This window comes from Fusarium tjaetaba (genome assembly GCF_013396195.1).
Source record: "Fusarium tjaetaba strain NRRL 66243 chromosome Unknown NRRL66243_c0000227, whole genome shotgun sequence".
NCBI lineage: Eukaryota > Fungi > Ascomycota > Sordariomycetes > Hypocreales > Nectriaceae > Fusarium > Fusarium tjaetaba.
The window spans coordinates 68,789-89,780 of NW_023501423.1; the positions used below are offsets into that span (position 1 = coordinate 68,789).

Sequence of the window (20,992 nt, forward strand, 5' to 3'; positions counted from 1 at the left end):
ACTACGAACCAAACAAACTATCATTGTCTGACTGCCCGCTCTCTTCTTGCTGCTCTGGCAATTCAGACTCCGGCTCGATTACCTCCAACTCAACTGGGTGGGACAGTATTTCAGTTGTCGCTTGTCTGAGTCTCAGCCGCTTAGGCAAAGCCCTGGGAAAGCCTTGTCCCCACAAACCAACGCTGCTCGATTCTCCCTGGGTAGTCCCAGGTTCTGTAGGGGATACGGACGAAGAATCAGGCTCAGTTGGGACCGTTGGGTCAATTGGCGGAGGTGGCTGGGCATTGGATGAGCGCCGTTCTGAAGATGGGCCAGCCTGAGGTTCTTCCCAAAGTTGCATCGCAGCTTCGTCCATTTCAACATCTTCGCTTCCAGCAGAAGAGCCCTCTCCTTGAGCAGCAAAAGAACTCTCCTCTTGAGCATGCTCATCGTCTGAAACCTCGGGCTCGCTTCGAGGCTTACTCTCGGGAACATCGCGAGAACTGACCTTGGGCAGCGCACCGGGATCCACTGGGTCGCTTTTACGACCAAATAGAGTGCCTAGGAGCTGGGTCCAAGTCGGTGGTTCTTCTGTCTCTATACCTACAGCAACATGTTAGTCAGAGTCTGGAGGTACATATGCCAATGCTTACCACTCTTGATGAGATCCTCGATATGTTTCTTCTGCAGAGGGGTGTCTCCAAGAAGATACTGAGAAGACCCAGTTGTAAAAGTCCGACGAGAGTCCGCTAGATCCTGGAACGTGACGGTGAAGTTCTCACCAAAGCCAGGGAAACTGTAGACTTGATCTTCGGATGTGTCCATGCTTTCAGTCATGTCTGGGGCCATAGTTGTGGTTTCAGGCTGGACCTCGCGATGCACTTCTCGTTGAACTCTGGGCAACGCGGATGAAATAGGTGATACCGGAGGCGTAGCAACCCGTACTGAGATCCGTGACTCCTTGGCGGATTCTGGTGCCAGAGGTGAAGGAACAGGCTCGTAGAATCGTCCGGATCTGATTCTCTCAGCTGTTGACTCGCTTTGCAGATGGAGCGGCCAACGGTTAATGTCCCAAAACCGTGGTGCTTTGCCTCTACGGTCTGGATGAGCAAAGGACCAGACTGGCTCACGCCGAAGAGGGGATTGAGTCCGCAGCCCCTTTTCATCCACGCCGCGATCAATACGGTTTGGCAACAGCATACTCTTGTTCTCATAAGCCTCGCGGAGAATTTCCTTTCGAACGGCATCAACAGAAATCCTGTAATTGTGGTCCTGACCTCCGTAAGTGATTTCGGGGTACCCATCCTCACCAAAATCATGTTCGTGATGGCATACACGCATGATTTCCGCATAGTCTGGCTGGGCGAAAGAATGGTCGCCTATGTCGGGTTGGTTGGGGTTATACTCACGCAAGTCTGGTCGTGTTCTAGTATTTGATTCCCATTCGATCACCATTGTGTCGAGGAAATGGCGGTTGCGATCTTGCTCTTCGGGCGTAAGCTGCCTCCTGAATGTCTCCATCCTCGCTCGAAGGTCCTTTATTGTCTTTCCAAGTCGGAAGCAGAGGCGTTGGAAGAACCTGTGGTTTCTGGGCATACCTCTGTCGCTGTCCTCTCGGCCACTCGCAGTCCCAAGCCCTAGCCAACTCCGGAGGTTCTGAATTTTGGGAAGGCCAAACATGTAATTACCAAGATCCTCCGACTCTGGGACGCTGACGTTTGTTGAGATGGTCATAATTTCATCTTCGTCGCCGCTGTCGCCGCTATCATCGCTGTCGTCACCATCATCACCATCGCCATTGTCGGGTTGGCCCCCCGTAGTCGCTTGACCACCTTGCATGTATGCGTCCAGGTCATCATCAGTGTCGAGCCACCGAACACGTTGCTCAGGATGAAGGTCGGGTACAGGACATGATACACCATTATCCTCGTTCAACCTAATCTGTTAGAGAATAGTTCTTGCTATAGGCTGGATATAGGAGACTTACTCAATCACTCCCCTTCTGTCAAGATGTTGCAGCTCTTCCAAGGCCTCCTCATCAGAGAATCTCCAGCGTTTCACTGGCCCATCACATACTTCATTGAGTGATACCATGAAATTCGTAAAGTCGTAAGAGCCGGAACTAGCTGAGCCGCGTGGATACATGATTTCCCTAACTCTTTGCTCGAATATGGAAGAGAGAGGACTGATGCCATTATGGTTGATCTCTGGGTCGATAGTGTTGGAATGGATGGATTCCGTGCCCAATAATCGCAAAAAGTCTTCCTCCAGGGGACGGATATGAGCCAAATCCTGTGAGCCAGACACGAAGTCTTCCCCTTTGAAGTCCAGATCAGTCTCATCCCAAGGCCTGCCCGAGAGTCCTTCAAGTATCACTCGCGTCATGTCGGCCAGGAATGGTCGTGGTGCTCGTTCGTCTTGTAGGAATATACGCCTTAGCAGGGTTTCGCATCTCTTCAGTAACTCCAGAGTCTTCTTCATGTCGTGATCCAGAAAATCGTAAACGAAAGGACCCAACCAGTTCTTGGGCAAATCCATGATGGGCTTTTGGCGCTCCTCCCATTTCTTGTGACCGTAGCATTGTTTGACAGCATACGCATCACCCCATTCTTTCCAGAAACGCTCTGCTTCGAGGTACCATCTATGCGCCACAGTGTACCTGAAAGGGTCGCGAGACTCCTCTTCAGGAAATTCTGCTACTTGTATAGTAGGGAAAAGGACACCTGCGTCTGGCTTCTCTGGGAATTTAGGTGGCGGCAGAATGAGGGTGCGGAAAATGTTGCAGACTGCAAGATTCTCAGAATTGTCCAGTTGGTTCAAGGTCTGTTGAAGGGCTGCTCGTTGACTTCCACGAAGTGTGGCAAACGCCTGAAGAGCACTTTGGCTGAAGTTGTTTCGCTGAGATTCTGACTTGAACTTGGCTTCAGATGCTCTGATTAGTCTGTCGGTTGCTGACATACCCGAAAAGACGCAGTTCTCAAAAGCGTTGTTCTCAATCTGGACCAGCCCATGACGGGAAGATTGGGAATGAGGCGCAGATTCCCAGAAGTTGGAGGTTTCGGATGCGTAAAGGTCGATGTACCTTTCAAGATCATCGCCAGGCAACTCGTAGTGAATATCAATGGCTGGTAGAACCTCGTTGAGGAGCAATCTGCGCTCGCCCAATTCACTTTGTGGCTTCTCGACAGTAGCCTCGACACCAGGAATGGGTGGCAGCCTCTTACTATGTTTTGGCCACACACTATCGAACTTGAGGTTCAACGTGGGCTTCCCATAGTGGTACTGCTCAAACAGCCAGTGTGTATGAAGCATATCAATAGCTTCATGGAGTTCTGCACCCCATTCTTCACCCTGCCAATTGTGAAGTAGGTATGAGAAGTACTCAGTCAGCTCTGCAACCTTTTGACCCCAATTCAGAGTGCGGTCGATATCTTCATCGGCAAGGAAGTTTATCGCACGAGGGAGTAGGATCTCTGGCGGCTCAATCTTCCATCCCTTGTAGGGATATAGATTGAAGTCGTACTTTGGACCACCGCGTGCTTCATTATAGTCTTTCAGCCAAGCTATACTCTCTTCTTGGCGAGTCTGTTCACGTCCGGACTCTTCAGCTGCCGGTTGGTTACTGCCTTGGTCTATAGGTACCGTTCGAGTACTAATCGTGAAACCGGGTATCAAAGGCCTATGGGTAGGGGCAGGCTGGTCTTCCAGATCATCTGCAGGCCCAGCAGGCTCAGAAACCTCAATAGAGGTAGGTGGAATATCACTCGGAGGGCCGGCGGTTTCTGGACCTGCCTGAGTGGAACTGGGTTCGATTCGAGCCCAATGCACCACTCGGCCTTCGGAGCGTGATGTAGTGCGAACTCGCCCGGGCAAGGTAAGGGTGCTAGCCAAGTTTGCTTGAGAGGTTCCTTATACAAGTTAACAGGAAAAATGTATCATAATCCGTATGTTACTTACGCCGTGAAGGCTCGCCGGCCTGCTCGTCTTGAGTCTCAGGCAAGGCGTCCTGCTGTGCCCGACGTAGTGACTGTGGTGGCCGACGACGTGGCCCGGCCCCTGATCCAGCTCTCTTTCTACCGCTCACTAAGTCTTGGACGCATAGTTAGTATATGGAATGCCCTTGAACGAGATTGTTTCATACCATCACGGAGCTTTTTGAGGCCTAGATGGGGATATCTACTGTCAAATAACTTTGTGACAGCAATCAGGCAACTGGACGATCCCTCCATGAAGCCATCCAGTCTTCTACCCAATACCAAGCGCTTCAGTTCAGCTGCGAACTCATTATAGCTCTTGTTTTCTAGAAAGCGATTGTATGCTCGTTGGGCTTCAGGCGGGAGGCGCTCGAAGTCGAAGCGGAAAGTCAAGATAATTATTTCTGAGGCATGTAAGTATGTCTAACACACAAAATCTGAAACCTGCCTTACCCAAGAGGTCCTGGATTCTGTCTGATCGACGAGCCAGGGGTGGACTACTCGCCGAAGCTGGCGCATCTTCCGAAGGGGGGTTACCAGCCAGGTTCAGCCCGGGGATTCGCGAAGGGCTTCCCTCGTCCATAGGCTCCTCCATGATGAGTTGGTAGTAAGTTAATCACGGTATCCGTCTCAAAAAGCTATCTGACAAGTGAACAATGAGTACGAAGGAGATGGTGAGCTTCCAGGCCGGGTTGAAGAAAAGAAAAAAGGAAACCAGAGGAAATGGGAGATGGAATGAAATGAAATGAAAGAAGAAGAGTCTATCTACTCTTCTTTCACCAAGTCAATACAAGCATTGACAGTTCCATGCTCTGCCTAGAATGAACAAAGGAATGCATTCAGGGACAGGCGGCATGGGCATTGACATATTCTATCATCTCATTCACAATAAGTCCAACAAAGAAGTTGGCACGCCCGCTCCACATTGAGCACAGAACTCCCGTCCAGGGAAGCCAAAAATACACCCACTAGGACAAAATTGTGTCTGGGATGTAATCACGCTGGGTGCTTAGAATGGAGTGAAAGGTGGGCAATCTGTTGTTTCTTTGTTTGTCGACGTGACGCCACAATCCAAGATGGTCGCAATGCCAAACCATAAGGGGGACAAAGAAATGAACCGAATTCGATACAATTGAGCTTTTGCGCTGGTATAGAAAAACATTCGGAATGGTTTGATACAGTCAAGTCTGAACAATCCTTCATTCACTGCTGCTCTCCTGTCTGTCGCAAAGCAATCGCGCAACCATGGCTAACAAAAATGGCGGTAACACCAAGAAGGATTCCGGGAGACGGATTCGCCGGCAAACAGAAGGAACAACAATTGCCTCTAGGCTTGGACAGCGTCCGGGCAGATCTCCAGCGAATCGTGAGATCAACCTCAGACTTAGACGAAGCCAGCGACTCCAAAGTATGCGACCAGAGCTGCTCTCAGCACCGCCTCCCACAGTAGAAGAAGGAGGAGGAGAAGAAGAAGAAGAAGAAGAAGCAGCAGAGGAAGGCTATTCTGCGCAAAGTCAAGGGGAACAGACGGCAGCATCGACTAGTTCGCCTGATACATCTGCTCAAATATCCTCTGCTCACCGTGAGCCCTCTAGGGCCCGAAGGCCAATTCCTCCAGATTGGAAACCACCATTAGCCATTGGCGAATCTCTTGGGGATAATCTGAGTCGCCTGGAAGAAGCAGAGCGGTCAGTTCTTCAGTGGGAAGCTATTGTCGAAAATGCTCGGATAAGTCAGCCGTTAGCAGACTTATCTGGTCTCGAACAACAACTGAACAAAGCCAGACATATATTCTCACAGATGGAAAATACCGATGAAAACTTGATGCCCGTGTAAGTCAGCCCCTCGAAGGGCTATGGTGACATACGTGCTGACCTTGCAGTGATGAGCTAGAGACAACCAAACGACAACGGATTCAACAACGAATAAGTCTTTTGAAAGCATCACTCGAGAGAAGTGAGTGTCCAGTTGGCGATATCAACATACGCGCTGCCATTCAGGCGTATGAGTCTGGGCGTATTAAGTGCTGGGACAAGTGGGCGCTTCTGTATGCTGGCAACGTGGTAGACTTCTGTCCTTCATACGAGTCTTTTACCCTTGATCGAGATGAGAGGCTCGATCGATATCACAGCATGTACGGTGACGGCTGGCTGTGGTATGAGGCACCTTTAGCACCAAAGGGTAACTACCAACCCGAACAGTTAATGGCCGCCACTTGGGCCCAGCCTTCCGGGTCTTGGGGCGTCCTAGCGGACTACCATGCTCATGCGTGGTCTATCCACATGGGCTTCCAGCGTGTGAAGGGATTTCACAGCCGCTTTGCCACAAGGCTGAATGATCCTAAGCGTAGGAGTACTGGAAAAGTCCTGCCATATGAGACGAGAATGAGAGAACGTGGCACGCCTGAGAAAGGGACTTGCTTCGTCGAAGATGACAATACGGCGCCCCGAGTATGCTTCTTTATGCAGCTCGACAGTGGCGCCACTCATCCTTCTCTGCACAAGACCGATATAGCCTATCTGGCTATCGACAGCAAGACGTACCCGGCGCAAACTCACACAACAGTTGTAACTGCAAGTTCAACCACAGTTGCGGCGTTGTATGAGATACGCGTTGACATCTGCCGACATAATGGGGAGTCACTGGTGGGTGAAGAGCCAGTCTTTCCAAACGCTCGTCGACAAGTTGGTGGGATCGTACCAGTCATGGTATTAGTTGACTCAACAGAGGACCAAAGCAAACCATTGGGCGAATGGTATAAAGAGGCTTTGAAGAATGGCGAGGATGTCTCTGAGGAGGCTATCGCCGCACGTTATAAGGGTCAAGATGAATGCCGCCTGTCTGGAATGCTTCCGTTTCAAGTGTGCTACTTCTCTGGAGCTCCTGGAGCACCAACCTTCTGGTTTGGAGAAGACCGGCGCGATGTACTCGGAGCGGATCGCATGCCAGGTCATCAACGATGGGAACGGCATAAGGAACCCTATATCGTAGAGCCTCCGGCCGAGTTCGAGAATTTGGATCGCCCAACGGTAATATTTGAACACCAGGGCAACGGCATAAGACTTCTTGACAGGGACTCTAAGGAAGACAAGAGCACAAGCATATTGAGCATTGAGAAACAAGTGGCCCTTAAAGCGGGGGAAACGTCGCAGAAAAGAACCTTGCCAGGCAAGGACAGCTCAATCAAGTCAGCATCGGTAAAGAGGAGGAAGAAACCGTAATTTATAAACTACCTAGGTAGATGAGCTGCACTATTGATTTGCGAAAACAAGGAGGTTGTGTTTGAGAGTTGCTGAGCATTGATAAGGAGTTTTGATAAGGAGTTTCAGCAACAGTCATATTGCGCTGGATTATTTTCAAGAATGAGATTTATGATGGTGAGAACGAGCATTTCTCGAGTCCATGTGAAAAATGATAGATCGAAGTTGTAGTACCCAAGATGGAACTCGAGATATCTTGATGGGGTCTCCAGCCACAAGTGGCTCCTACATCCATGCCGATCTTGATCTACGACAGCGGGGATAAACAGGGCTTATTCCCGCCCGCCACGATCTTTGATAGAAAGTCAATGCTTGGCAGGAATGAAAGCATTTGTCCATTGATTGATATAGTGAATATCAACATTCAGAGAAACTCATGTCGTATGAGGTGGAGGATGTTGCATATATCTCGGTACAATATCTTGTAAGACGTTAGTCAATGGCGAAAACGAGACTCGGTTACACGCAGGTAATATTCATCCATGAAAAGAATGGAACTAGCGATCACATGGATCCGATGGCCCAATCCAATGACAGCATCTTCATACTGTACCTTTCTACTAAGCGGGTGCTGCAGCAACGACCGTGCAGCTTAAGAGCATTAAGAGTTGGTCGACGAGCTAATTAAGAATAACTCTATTAAGCCAAGACATTGTCTATATCGATGTCTTAGTCGATCAATATCGAATATCCAAGTATTTATGTTGTCTTGATATACGAATATCATTCATTTCGCTCTCATCATCGCCGCCTCCACATATTGTCTGGGCAGTCAGCCTTAAGTCTTCAAGACTGCCTTGCCGCGTGAGATGAATGGATTGCCATCAAATGTTCTGATTTGGCAAAGGCGCTTTTGAATGCTGACAGGACCCTGAACCTGGTAAATTGATTACACGTCGAAAAGGGAAGAGGAAACGCAAGCGCTTAGCATTAGGGCCTTTTACAGACGGGCTGGGGGTTTTATTGTTTCGGTGAAAAACCAATACTTCTGCCACTGTTTTTTCTTTGACGTTTCTCTCGTTTCGTTTCCGCGAAGACCGCTGAGAGGGTTGCATCTTTCAGCTTCAGCTCCGATTTCCTTCCTTTTACCTGCATAAACTCCACTCTGCACTCCACGTTTAGGCTGAGCCTCCAGTGTCTTCCATCCCATCCCATGCCATTCCCATCCGACCCGTAACTACCTATCCATATCTCTTTGGATCAGATTCTTCTTCCATTCTTTAGCTGCAAGCACTTCTGCTTATTGACCTGCTTCTTCCGGCTTGTGGTCCGATTCGAAGCTTGAACAACCCCCTCCCTGCATCCTCGGACGTCATCCTGGCTGGTGATGCTCTCGTCATTCTCAATAACATAGCGTCTTCCGATAATCTTCAACTCACTGCGCTTCGAATTATTGACCTGAGCGTTGCTTGTTGCCCCCACCTAACTAGACCTTGGCAACATTAACGCATTCCTCATAGACCCGCACTCTGTGAATATTACAACACCTCCAGTAACTGGAGAGAGTAAAACGATATCCTTGCTTTAGTGGGAGCTGAAGGCTGTAGCCTAGGACCCAACACGAGCAACCACGGTCTGTCTTTCGCACGCAGCTACTGGTCTCGTCGCCAAGGCTCCATAAGCTTTCCCCTCCACCAAACTACCTACAATCGACGCCTAGCAACTCTTGGATTCATGAACACCACTACTTCGCCAATTTCCCGGCATTTACGCTCAATTCTGGCATCGCAACTCTCTACATATTCTGGCTCTGGCGTAGCCCGACGTTTTCGTCGCCATCGGGGCTCAGCCAGCCGCCTCCTCCGCTCCCGATCCCGCTTCGTCGCCGTCATCTCCCCCCACTCGACACCGCCGCTCTAGGTACCGTTCCTCACTAGGATACTCGGCTCACAGGGCCTCACAAACCTTAAGCCTGACGCTGCATCAACAAACACACGATCATGTCGGGCCCTGCGAGCGTGAGGGTCTCGGGTCCTCCAAACAGTAGCTTTCTCGTGGGCTACCCTGGTATCTCTGCGACTCTGGTACGTCAATTTCAGCCTCAGCTCGTCTTTGCTTACGCCCTCATCCTTACCTCACCAGTTCAAGTGCGCCGGACCTCGTTATGCTGACATTGCTGGTTTCTGTAGCCGCGCATCGAAGGAAAAGTCGAAATTCGCCCTGGCCAGGGTTTTTCCATGCCCGTACCTGTCTCCCTCGTTCGAATATGTCTTCAGCGCCGAGAAACAATACATCCCGATGCCGATAGCATTGCGAAACGACATCTAGGCGCCCCCCGCCGCGAGACCACGGATCTGGTCGGAAAAGAGCAGCTTCTCTTTCGCTGCTCATCGGGAAAAGAGGCTGAGAGGATCATTGCTATGGATCTACCATTCGTTCTGTTTATTCCCTTTGGTCGCGGCGGCGAAGAATCGAATCGGCGTATACCTCCAGCGTCCCTCCAACTACCCAGCCGAACCGCCGAAACATACTACGAACTCGTCGTTACTGTTCAGCAAGGCCACAGCAACCAGTACAAGTACACCTTTCCCATACCTTTGCAACGCTATGATACACTTTCTACATTTGGAATGTATAACAAGCCCGAATCCAAATTGGTCACCAACGATAATATCGTACACCTCGGCATCAATCTACCACGGTGGAGCTACGGCCCCAAGGATCCCATCACAGTATATATCAAACTGTCGCCAAACCTCGACTGGCTAAGTAAAGCCAAACGTGTCACAATTGAAAAGATTACCTTGACTGTCGAGGAGGAGATCACTTTCAACCCAGAAGGTGATGAACCTACGAAGAAGATCAACAGGGTCACGAAACAGACCCAACCGGTTAAGACAAAGATGCCAGAGGCGGGTTACGCCACGAATATCGGGCTGGATTTTCCATCCAAGGATCTGAGAGATCCGGACGGCGTTGTCAGGCGGGGGAAGCCTCAATTTCCTCTTTACGAAGTCACATCATTTACCACGACTTCTACCCTTTACAAAATCGAGTTCTACTTGGTTATTAAGGTATGCGCCCTTTGGGTTTCCATGCCTCGTCTGCGCTAACAGTCCAAGGTCAATCTTAGTGGTGCTCGAGATGTAATGATACGACAACCGATTGTCATCTGCCCCTTAGATCAACAGGCCTGTAAGGAAGAGATGGATGCTATAGAACAAGCGGCCAAAGACGCCTCTCACGTCGATCCGGCCAACCCGATGCTTCCAGCGCCGACTGTTATTCTCGCCAACGACCGCGACTCATTACGAGCGTTGGGCCTATGCATGGTCGGAGGCCAGAAGAAGCCATTCATTGAATGATAAACTAGGAGGTCCAGGGATGGTTTTTAAGAACCTTTTTGCCATGCGCCACGCTCACCCGAAGACGGCAGGACGCCGTTGCGCCAATGAGCCGCAACTGAAGCCGCGTCGGGAGTATATCTCCCATGCCAGATCTAGCGTAAGGGCACAACGGTAGAGAAACAGGTCGCACGACGGCATAAGAAAGGATCTGGCAATAACGGAACTGAGCTATCGAGGTTTCCCTCCAGTTGAAGTATACCCAGGGGTGTTTGCATTTTGGGGAAACTGGCGAACAAGGGATAGGGCTCTTATAATAACGGGCATAGTTCATGGCGTTCCGGGGGGCGCTTCGGGGAAAGGAATGAGCACAGGCAGTGGGCAAGTGCACGATGTAAATGTTCTACACGTTGTAGTGATATGAATGAAATATAGTGAATCTTATGAAGCCACGAGTCTTGCAGGCTGATCTAGTGTTTGAGTAAAGTACATGAGGAGCTGAAGCCGGCCTGAAGGAGATTATACCAAGGGAAACACTTCCAAAAAAAACAATTACAAACAATGGGAGATCATTGTATTCGAGAAAACAATAGAAGACTTGAGAGGTTTGACCTCAAGCATGATACTGTGGAAACAAGCAGCACATTATTCAGATCCTCAATTATGGCCGATAAAAACAAATCAGGATACAAAACATTTGAGCGAAGACAGAAACAACAAAAATTGAATCGCTATTTTGCTAACTGGAGGGTTCGAACCTCCGCGGTTTCCCACTGCGGGTTTGGTTTCTGATGAGAACCTAAACACAGCGCCTTAACCACTCGGCCAAGTTAGCGATGATGATTCGTTGGTTGTTAGAAATGAATGCGTTGCCAGAATATATACTACCACAACTTTGGTGGGGTCAGAAAATATTATCATCGGAGCTCATAGCTTTGCATAAAATTATCTTTCAACATCAATTCACGCCAATCGACCAAATATCATTCTCGACGCCTCCGAAGCACTTTCCGACAGTATTTCACGCGATTTCAATATCATCTAAAGCTTAGGAAAGCTCTTTCGCCATATAATCGCCATGCCTTTTGACGATGACGATAATCCCAATACCTTAGCACAACCAGCTAAAGGCACCAGTGGTGCTGCTGCAGAAGATATTGATGATGACGCGCCGGACGTTAAGCTCTTCCTATCCATGTTCGACAAGAATGGTGTATCAAGCAAAGCTATTCGTAAAGGCGAGAAGGACTTCGAGTCTCATGGCACCCGTGCACAGGATAGTCTTCTCGAAGCGAGTCGCACTGTCTTGGATAATGTTCTAGGCTACACCAGGATACACCGCGAAGATTCATGGGTTCGAGGATGGTGTTTTCCTGACTGGTGGGCCAAGGTAGAGGAAGCTGGTGAGAAGGAGGGCTTATGGCTACGTGACAGAGTTGTCATGGTTGAGCATGAGCGCGGAACATGGCAGAAAGATATTGGAAGGGCGGTACCTGCACACAAGGAGCGCTTGGGTACGGGGAAACTCTGGCTTTTGCCTGAAGAGGCTATTTTCCTCATCGAGAGAGGGACCATGGATCTCTGGTGGCCAAATTTAGAACTGGAGGACATCCTACCCGACGCCGATGGAAAACCGAAGACGGATATGGGACCTGACAACTATGATGCCGGACTGCCATTGAGTCTTGAGGCAGCATACTCACTTTTTATCGGAAACGAGGGCGAGAGGGGCAAAATCACATTACCACAATACCAGGTTTACTCGCATCTGAAGCGAGCAGGCTTCTACGTGCTACGGGCGCCACCATACGAGGCGCCGACATCAACACCCCAGTCCAAGACTCTATGGCAATGGCTATTCTCATTCTTCAGCTCAGAGTCACAACCAAAGCGAAACCCACATGGACCTCTTGTTCAGCCAGGACTTTACCGCGCTTATAGACCCATCTACGATCAACTTGCCATTCTTCCCCGCCACAAGCCACTACCTACACCTCCCGTGGTTCATCCTCCCCAAGATCCTTGGCGGGTTTTCTTTCACGTATGGAAATCAGGTGGCCCGCCGTTCTCGAAAAAGAACCCACCACCGCCTGACTTCCGCTTTGCGGTGGTTGACGCAAGCGACACATGCGTTCCAACGCTCGAGCAAATCGAAGCTCTTCTAGAGTCTACACCTTCCGACCCGCCCAATGAGGCTTGGAAGGGCCCTGGAGGACGGATGTATCAGCGACTAAAGCACGGACACCGCAACGTCCTGGTAGCAGTTGTGGATCGCGGCCTCGTCAACTTTATGAGATTTGGCGAGGGAGCATTTGGAGAGGAGAGATTGTTTGAGAGATTTGATAATCAGGGCGGCCAGAGAGGTGGACCAAAGACAGGTCGTGGTGGAGGCAGAGGACGCGGTCGGGGTAGAGGCCGTGGTCGAGGACGGGGGAGGTGATGTCAGCTACAATGAAGAAATGAATGCAACGACATTGAATGAATTGACTTCAAAATCTGATCGTGCTAATATGTTTGCAACGGATCATGCAGATGAGCTGACGTGTGTCAGGTTTTCTCATAGTGCTATAGTAAGAGCTATCTCGTTGTTTGACATGCTATTGACAGACTAAGCTACCTGTCGCAATCAACTACTCATATTCATCGCGCATACTCGTGTTTACTGTACTCAACTTATTGTCGGATTTACAATGCCAGAACTTGGGCTCTGAGTTAGTACACCTTGGCAACTTCTTATGGCTCTGATGGTCATATGTAGACCCAACTACATAATTATCACCAACTGAGTTGATGAGTGAAAACAACTACAGCCCTGGGAGTTCACCCACAGCTGTATTCCAACATGAGATATGAGTCAGGTTTTACACTAAACAGGCAATGCTCGGCTAAGAATATCGACTGGTTCGCTTGTCCTCAAGTTCAACCAGTCGCAATTATGTGCTACCCGGGAGGCGTTTCACAGACATGACAATTCCAACACAATTGCACTCGGCTACCGTCGAATCTCCGGAACACAAAATCCTTGCCCTGAACAAGAACGACAGTGGCGTTGTTCCAGAGACCGAATATGCAGTTGTGGCGGACGAATCACATTGTGATCACAGTGAGACACTATTTGAAGAAGTTGACAACTCAACTTGGCAGAAGCCGACCAACAGAAATGAGGGAATTAATGACAACACGGCATAAAGGACTCTGAAACTCAGACAAGCATATTATGATGATAGACAATGCAGAGAGGCATAATTGGCGCGACGCTGTGACTTGTCTTAACCATACACAGTAAAAGAGTTGGTGATTCGCGAGACGTGCATAATTGGCAGAGAGGCACGGTAACTCTTGATAACCAACCAGGACGACCTAGCAGTGGGTATTATCGGCTCCTATTCAATCGAGGAAGGGCCTAGGGAACGAGAGAAAACCTGGACTTTTCCAATTCTCAGTGACATAAAAACCGAGATAGGTTTAGGATAACTTAAAGCGAACTTGGTAGGCTCTTTGACTAGTCTATTTTTGTCCCCTGATGGGAAGGTCTCTAGGTCTGAAAGACTTTTACCAGTATGACACTCTGAGGAGAGTACAATTTTTCTTAATAATAAAATTTACAGGGGTTGCTGAATTGTCGGGACTTAAGTGGGTGAGATGGGCCGATCGCGAAGACCCGGTTACGTTGCGAGATTGGGAACTTTGACGTTGAATCTGATGACAAGCGAGTCATGTAATATGAGTTCAAGTTTCACAAGTCTCTGAGGCAAAAATATGTAGAGGATCAGAGTCTTTGCGCAAAGCAATTGGTGTTATGGTTGTAAACATGTCTGTCCTTAGGATCTCATTCTTTCGTAAGCACTTGTACTAGATATCTTGCTTGACTGTCTCGGCGACCTCCAGATGGAGCAACGCTGACGAGAAGTCAGTCATCAACTCGTGTAAGCAAAGAAGAGGCAGGATTCGAGAAGACTGGCCGCGGGCGCTATGCCGGCATGGAGCTATTTATCCGTCCTTAGCCCTGCCACTATGTGCGTTACTGTACAATTCTGTACAACCGCTGGTTGTTGAGATGAGCTGAGTTGAGCTAATGTCCGTTGGAGTTTCGAGGGTTGATACCCTTTTTCGTTTTCATCCTCGGCAGTTTCACGGTGTAATTGAGCTGTCGACAAAGTTAACCATAGAGTTCAGAGTCCAAAGAACGGTCGCCATCAGATATTCATGTGAGATTGCCCAAGAGATAAATTGGCTGATGACTCTCACAGGAAGCTGAACTGCAATAAAAAGACGAACGATGCCCAAATTGAGAGGCGTGTGCTAGCGTCCAGATAGGGCGTGCGTATAAGCTCGGGAACCATGAAGTTGCGAGATTGCAGATTTTCCCACAAAAAGACTCGCTGTTCTCTATTGGCTACCGTGCAGAACTGGAACACAATGCTGTTACGTGATTGGCTCAAAGGAGCTAAATATGTCATCATAATCATAACGTACTGGCACTATTCAATCAGCACATGCCTCAACTTTTCAGTTTCCGGCATATGCAACATGAGGATATTGACTTTTTGGAGTGCTACCACAAGTCAAGGTTTCAAATTAACAACGTGAAAGTGCCGAATCGAGCTAATTTTGTTAGCGATGAGGAGAGGAGAAGGGGAGAGACGAGGAGGACGGGAGAGTTGCCGGGACTTGTGATGTGATGTGGAAGGGTTAGCTTTTATTGGCTTGAGCTTGTGACTATTGATGGGAAATCGTGGCATCATTGTTGCTATCAAACAAGGCTTGTCTTGGCGCTGTGCTGTACTGCGCTGCTGCTAGGGGGCGGTGTTGCGCTGGCTGGCTGAGTCAATCAGTCACATCACAGACAGAGAGAGGATGAATCATTCATTACTTAGGTGCGATTAGTGAGTGGTAGGAGAACGAGTTGTATCACTCTGTAACCGGACAGCGCTCGCTACCAATTTGGAATCTCGTATCCTTGACATTTCGCCTACCTACACGTCTATTCACGGGGCTTTAGGAGCGGTGTCAGTGTATGCGTCAGTAGTTGTCAACTAGCACGGGTAGAATGATGTACAACCCGATAGGTGCCAATGAGGGGAATTGAAAAGACACGTTGGTAATGATGCGACGTGATAAAGTTCAATAGAGATATGTACAAGGGCCATTGTTGATTAGAGTTGCTGTATCGGCACATCGAGTCGCATCGAGTACTGATGAACTCGACAACACCTTATCTAAGAGACTGTGAACCTATGGGGGTGACTGAGGATATCCATAGGCGTGTACGTAGCATTGCATGAGTTGGTCTAAAGCATCCGCCTATGAGATGTTTCATGAGTGAACATTCGCAACCACAAGAAAGGGGATTCATCATCAGACAAAGAGGTCAGAAAAAACAGATTAGAAGTGGTGAGTGGGTATAAAAAAGTACATATGGTTGAAGGAGAGATGATGGGTGGAAGCACTGATGGCTGATACGAACTCTCTCCGTGGTCAAGTACACAACTACCTTAATGGTCATTTGAGTATGTGCAGAGCTGACCTCGAGTTGCCTGGTAAATGTACGAACCTTGACATTATCCCGTCTTAGTTCGTTGTTGCTGCTCTTGGTGCACCGAAGTGTGATGTTGAATCAAGGCTGGCAACTCTCGTGGCCAATCAGAACAAGCCAGGTTGATGCCGTAGTAAATCTCCAATAACGAAGAATGAGAATCGAAGGCACAGTCACTCAATGCAGTTCAGTGAGGGGCGAGCCAGTCTCAGTAGCCAAGGGAGAAGTTTATCAGTCACAACAGTAAGTATCGTGCCAGTGCTGATAGAGTTGCAGAACAAGTTCTCCAAGCATCGAATGCCCTCGCCTCCAAGGGTTCAACCGATAGATAGGTAGCGTTGGCTTGTCATTGATTCATTTCGTAAGATTTATTAACCAAGGCAATCTATAATAAATCCACTCTTTTCTTCTACCGTTTCCACACAACTTCTCTTCCGGGTTCCCTGGCAATTCCGTTACGACGCAAGGTAACTGTTGACTTTTGCCTTAGCTCTTTGCAGGGCCCCACACGCCCCCATTTTGAGATTCCTGGACTTCCATGTACCTACCTACTATTCATTCATTCTCCCGTCCATTCTCAACCTAACGTTAAACTTATCCCTTTCCTACCTACCTATTCATTCCCCTTCCTCGACTAGGTATTCATCGTCAACTCGACAGTCTGTCACTCGTTGAGCTCTGATCTCAGTCTCTACACAACTAACCTCTGAGTTATCCTGTACGTAATCACTTCTCTTGTCCTTACTCGTCAACTTCCTATCTACCAAGTTGATGTAACTAACTGCGCTTATTGTCTTTAGCCCTGGGCCCCCGGCTCTAAGATTCCAGAATCAGATCCTCAACCAACCAGGGTATTGGTCTTGACTCTCCCATTCCTGCTTCCCGACGCCATCCACTTCAACTTTACCTGAGGTGACCTTATTTTATTTCATCTCACCTCACCTCACCTCCCAAGCAAGCTGTGGCAGTGGCTGTACTAGTTACTGGTAGTTTTCTGCCTTGCCTTACCTTAGCCTCAGGTAATACCCAAGGTAATTAATTGGCAACCTGAGTTGTGACCATTGACGCGCAAGTCAACTCACTTCTTTTTCTTGCAACTACCTAAACTCGATTTTTGATAACGCGCCATCACCTAATTCTCTGTTCTCTCGTCTTCTTTTTTTTTCAACGCCCCCAACAGTCAACCCAATTGCGTTTTCATCAACTGAAACCAGCCAACTCACAAACAACTCTTTCGCGCCTCAGTATAACCAAGTGAGGTTATTCCTTCGAGTCGCGTCATGGAGAATACCGACAGCGACAAGCCCAGGCCGGTTGCGCCAACTGAGCCCATGTCACCCGCGCTCTCTTTTGGTGTTCCCAAGCCTTCAACTTCTAGAGCTGCCTCACCAGCTCGTGTTCCGACGCCAGATTCTGCCCGTGCCATAAAGGTTAAGAGCCCTTTGGCTGAGAGCGCGCCTGTAACCGTTGCAACAACAGCTATATCTGTGACCACAGCACCTCGAGCCGCATCTCCACCAGCAGTCATGCCGCCATCACCATTACCGAGGGCATCAACTCCAGTTCCAGTTGCTAAGGATCGCGCTCCTTCACCGATGAACGCGCATTCACCTAATACTGCTAATGGAAAGTCGCCAGTTGTTGCTCCGTCTGCCGCTATAAGCGCATCACCAAGGCAAGTCATATCTCTGTTGTTATGGGTTGTTTTCTCTTTCTTTCTCTGCTTGTCCTCAGACCTCCCCCATACTCATCAAAACATTCACGCCGTATTCGATTGCTTCGCCATCATGTCTTTCGCGTCCTCAGCCAGTCAAGTGATTGAGCCAGAGAGTGAGCGAGTGGCGTGGCTCTGAACAAGGGTTTACGGCCTAAGTTAGTTGGCATTGCCCGATTTGTCAACACAAGGGCAATTATTGTTGACCGCGTCTGGCCTGACTGTATCTCATCGTGATTTCTTGAGAGATGCGGAGACTTGTGAGTCTAATTACAATCGACGAATCAAGGAAGTGGCAGGATTTGATCCCAAGCGGTGTCGAATGTTGCCCAACATGAACCGAACAGGCTGAATCACTCACTCACTCACTCACTCACTACCGCAAGTTGCATTCAGTCTCTTTAGTTGGAGATGGAGCTACAACTAACTCAACTGCACTGCAACTTTCCTGCTTCAATTCAATGACAACTGGCAGCAGCGAATGTCTCTCTCTCTTGTTTCATCCTGGCTCAAACCTTCTTTCCTGCTCACGCTTTCATCTTTGTTTTTGTATTATTTCCTCTTGTTTTGTCTAAACATACAACCTCGTCTTTCAAACTTCTTGACAAAATTAACTATACTTTTGACCTTTTTACTGGAAAAGAGGAGGATTTTGGAACCAACCACACGCTCTCACATCCACCCTCAGGGTGTGGACCCAAGACTATGGTTTCTCTCAAAGACCTTAGGTACCCCAGCTCTTCTTCCCATTCCCCCTTTGGTCTCACATCCTTGCCCCTGTAACATCGTCATCTTTCACCTCGTACTGTATCATACACCCCTGCTACCACACCAGGCTTCATCAACCTAACAAACCTCACCTCAACTTGACGATGGATTCGGGATCCTGTCAGTCTCAGCCCGCACATTTTCTTTCACTATATACACCGATGCTCTATTAGATCGAGTGGTCCTTGGGCATCTTACTTTCTACCCGAGTTCAGCGATAGTTGACTTTATTCAATGCATTTGTCTTATATCACACTGTGTTTCAGAATATAGCGCTGGCCAATGAATCGCATCTAACTCAACCTCACAGACCGATCAACGGTCGCAAGACTTCCATCGGCGATGCAGATGCTGAAAGCGAGCTAAGTGAGCCGCTGAGCACTGTACATTCTCCGTCGGGAGTCGACTTCAACGAACTTGAGGACGAGATAGTAGTGGGGGCCCGCACTAACGGTATTCGCAAGTCGTCTCCTCTTCGGCCAGCATCTGAAGGCGATGACGAGATCATGGGAGATGCTGAGGATGAGCCCGTGGCTTCCCACTATCCAAAGAGAAAACGCAACTCCATTTTCCAGGGCCTCAATGAAAGGAAAATGGAGCCGGTGAGGTCTCTCGCTGACGAACGACAACCACAAGCAGCAGCAACGAAGAGCAAGCCTCCACGTCTAAGCACAGGAAGCGTCAAAGGCGTCACCATTGGATATTGGAGAGACTCAGAGGCTCCCACTGTGGATCTTAAGCATGCTGTCATTGGTTTCATCGATGTTCGCGAGCGATTACGGACCCGTATCCAGCCCACCACATTATCTGGAGAAACAATATCAGACGAATATCCCTTGCCACCGGGACCTGGTGGAAGTTGGGTAACTTTTGACAAGATTGTGTTTTTGGATCATCTTGTGGGCTTAGACCAGCTACAGGTCAAGGAGTATGTCAAGATCCGTGCCGAAGCAGCTGGGACAGACGAGCTTGAGGAGGAGAGAGTTGCTGCTGAGAAGGCTGCCGTTAAAGAAGCAGTTCGTCGGGCCAATCTCAACTCGACTGCTGAGCACGGCACGAATAATCTTCCTCAGCTCGCTTATGGTGTTGATCTTCCCGAACACTTGCAACAGAATCGCGATGCCAAAAGGAGGAGGACGAGCGGAGGGTTTGCGCCAGCCAACCCTCCTCCCTCCAATGGCCCTGTCATTGAACATACTCCCATTCAGCCAGCCCCCGGTGGTCCGCAACCTTTGCGACACACTGTTGATCCCCTGCCTGGCACTAGACCTACTAGAATTCTTATTGGGCATTGGGCAAAGTCTAACTTGCCCGACCCCCGTGATCGCCATGCAGTGTACGGGATCTTGGGACAGAACGACATGTTCCGCGTTAAGCTGGTACGAGAGACGCGCGACGGACGCTTCGTTGACGGAAACTTTCCCGCTGGGGCTGGTGCACTCTGGATTGCCTACGAGGAAGTTGCATTTGAGCCACACTTGAAAGGCCTTGCACGGAACGAGATCAAGGAATATTGCCGTGTTCGACAGTATCAGATCGATATGGGAGAGAAAGAAGGGGAACGAACCTCGAACGAGACCAAAGCTGTTTATGAGGCACAGGCAAGGGCTGCGGGAACGAATTACAAGGCGCCTGCTCCCTTGTCCATTGCACCCGCTCTACCCCGTCTTCCAGGCGATTATGGCGAAGAATCTGATCAGACAGGGCGAATGGGATATGGTGGCCATGAGTTGCGTCAGAGTCGCCGCGTCGAGGCCGCCAGAGCCGAAGCACGCCAGTCATACATAGATATCGACACTCCTCCTCAGCCTGCGCCAGCTCCTCGCCAAAGCACTGGTAGGACATCGCTGAACAACAATGCGATCGAAAGAACATCTGCGCTAGCGGAGCGTGAGATTGCACGCGTCGAGCTCGCTCAGGATCGCGCTCATATGCAAGCAGTGAACCGTGAGCGGGCAGCAGCTGCGGCCGCCCAGGCAGCCCAAGCAGCTGCAGCAAACATCCCTGGTATAGCTGTTAATGGACGGCAACAATTACACGAGCGGGACGAAATGCAACGTCTTAATAAGGTCTGGGCACGTCAAGAAAGCCTCCGACTAAGAACGAATGCCGAAGACGCAAAGATGTATGCCGGGGTGAAGTATGAACGCAAGACACAAGGCCCATTTACCGGGAAACTCGTTTCACAAGGCACTATTATCAATATTGACGGCGAGGACTACATCGAGTACCGTGTTCTCGCTAAGCCATCATTCTTCTAGAATAATGATGATTGAGGCATATGAACACTAGGAAGCACCCATCATATTGGACGAAGCGCTTGTAAGCACAAACAAGCCCGATACATCACCAACTCACATTACCTTTAATATTTACCTACACATCACCTGCAGCAAAACGCCTTTGTTTCAGGTTCAACCTCCGTATACTGTGGGAGAGGAGAAGACTCTTGACAAGATATTGAATTTTGAGCAAGA

General features: G+C 49.2%; 5 protein-coding genes across 5 annotated transcripts; 4 read left to right on the forward strand and 1 right to left on the reverse strand.

Annotated features, from left to right (window-relative positions):
- Position 1: 1 nt before the first annotated feature.
- FTJAE_9926 (uncharacterized protein) lies at positions 2-4,548 on the reverse strand (the record flags this gene model as incomplete). Its single annotated transcript, XM_037356897.1, has 6 exons — positions 2-582; positions 633-1,915; positions 1,967-3,887; positions 3,937-4,068; positions 4,121-4,357; positions 4,407-4,548. The coding sequence occupies 6 exons, from the start codon at positions 4,546-4,548 to the stop codon at positions 2-4; spliced, it is 4,296 nt and encodes a 1,431-aa protein (XP_037203009.1).
- A 650-nt stretch (positions 4,549-5,198) lies between these two features.
- FTJAE_9927 (uncharacterized protein) lies at positions 5,199-7,174 on the forward strand (the record flags this gene model as incomplete). The annotated part of the gene is made up of 2 exons (XM_037356898.1): positions 5,199-5,785; positions 5,836-7,174. 2 exons carry the CDS (start codon positions 5,199-5,201, stop codon positions 7,172-7,174), a joined length of 1,926 nt encoding a protein of 641 aa, XP_037203010.1.
- Positions 7,175-9,153: 1,979 nt separating this feature from the next.
- On the forward strand, positions 9,154-10,518 carry FTJAE_9928 (arrestin domain protein; the record flags this gene model as incomplete). Its single annotated transcript, XM_037356899.1, has 3 exons — positions 9,154-9,237; positions 9,343-10,227; positions 10,276-10,518. 3 exons carry the CDS (start codon positions 9,154-9,156, stop codon positions 10,516-10,518), a joined length of 1,212 nt encoding a protein of 403 aa, XP_037203011.1.
- Positions 10,519-11,575: 1,057 nt separating this feature from the next.
- On the forward strand, positions 11,576-12,937 carry FTJAE_9929 (tRNA-splicing endonuclease; the record flags this gene model as incomplete). The annotated part of the gene is made up of 1 exon (XM_037356900.1): positions 11,576-12,937. One exon carries the CDS (start codon positions 11,576-11,578, stop codon positions 12,935-12,937), a length of 1,362 nt encoding a protein of 453 aa, XP_037203012.1.
- Positions 12,938-17,313: 4,376 nt separating this feature from the next.
- Positions 17,314-20,776, forward strand: FTJAE_9930 (uncharacterized protein; the record flags this gene model as incomplete). The annotated part of the gene is made up of 3 exons (XM_037356902.1): positions 17,314-17,863; positions 18,436-18,475; positions 18,826-20,776. The coding sequence occupies 3 exons, from the start codon at positions 17,314-17,316 to the stop codon at positions 20,774-20,776; spliced, it is 2,541 nt and encodes an 846-aa protein (XP_037203013.1).
- Between the last annotated feature and the right edge of the window lie 216 nt (positions 20,777-20,992).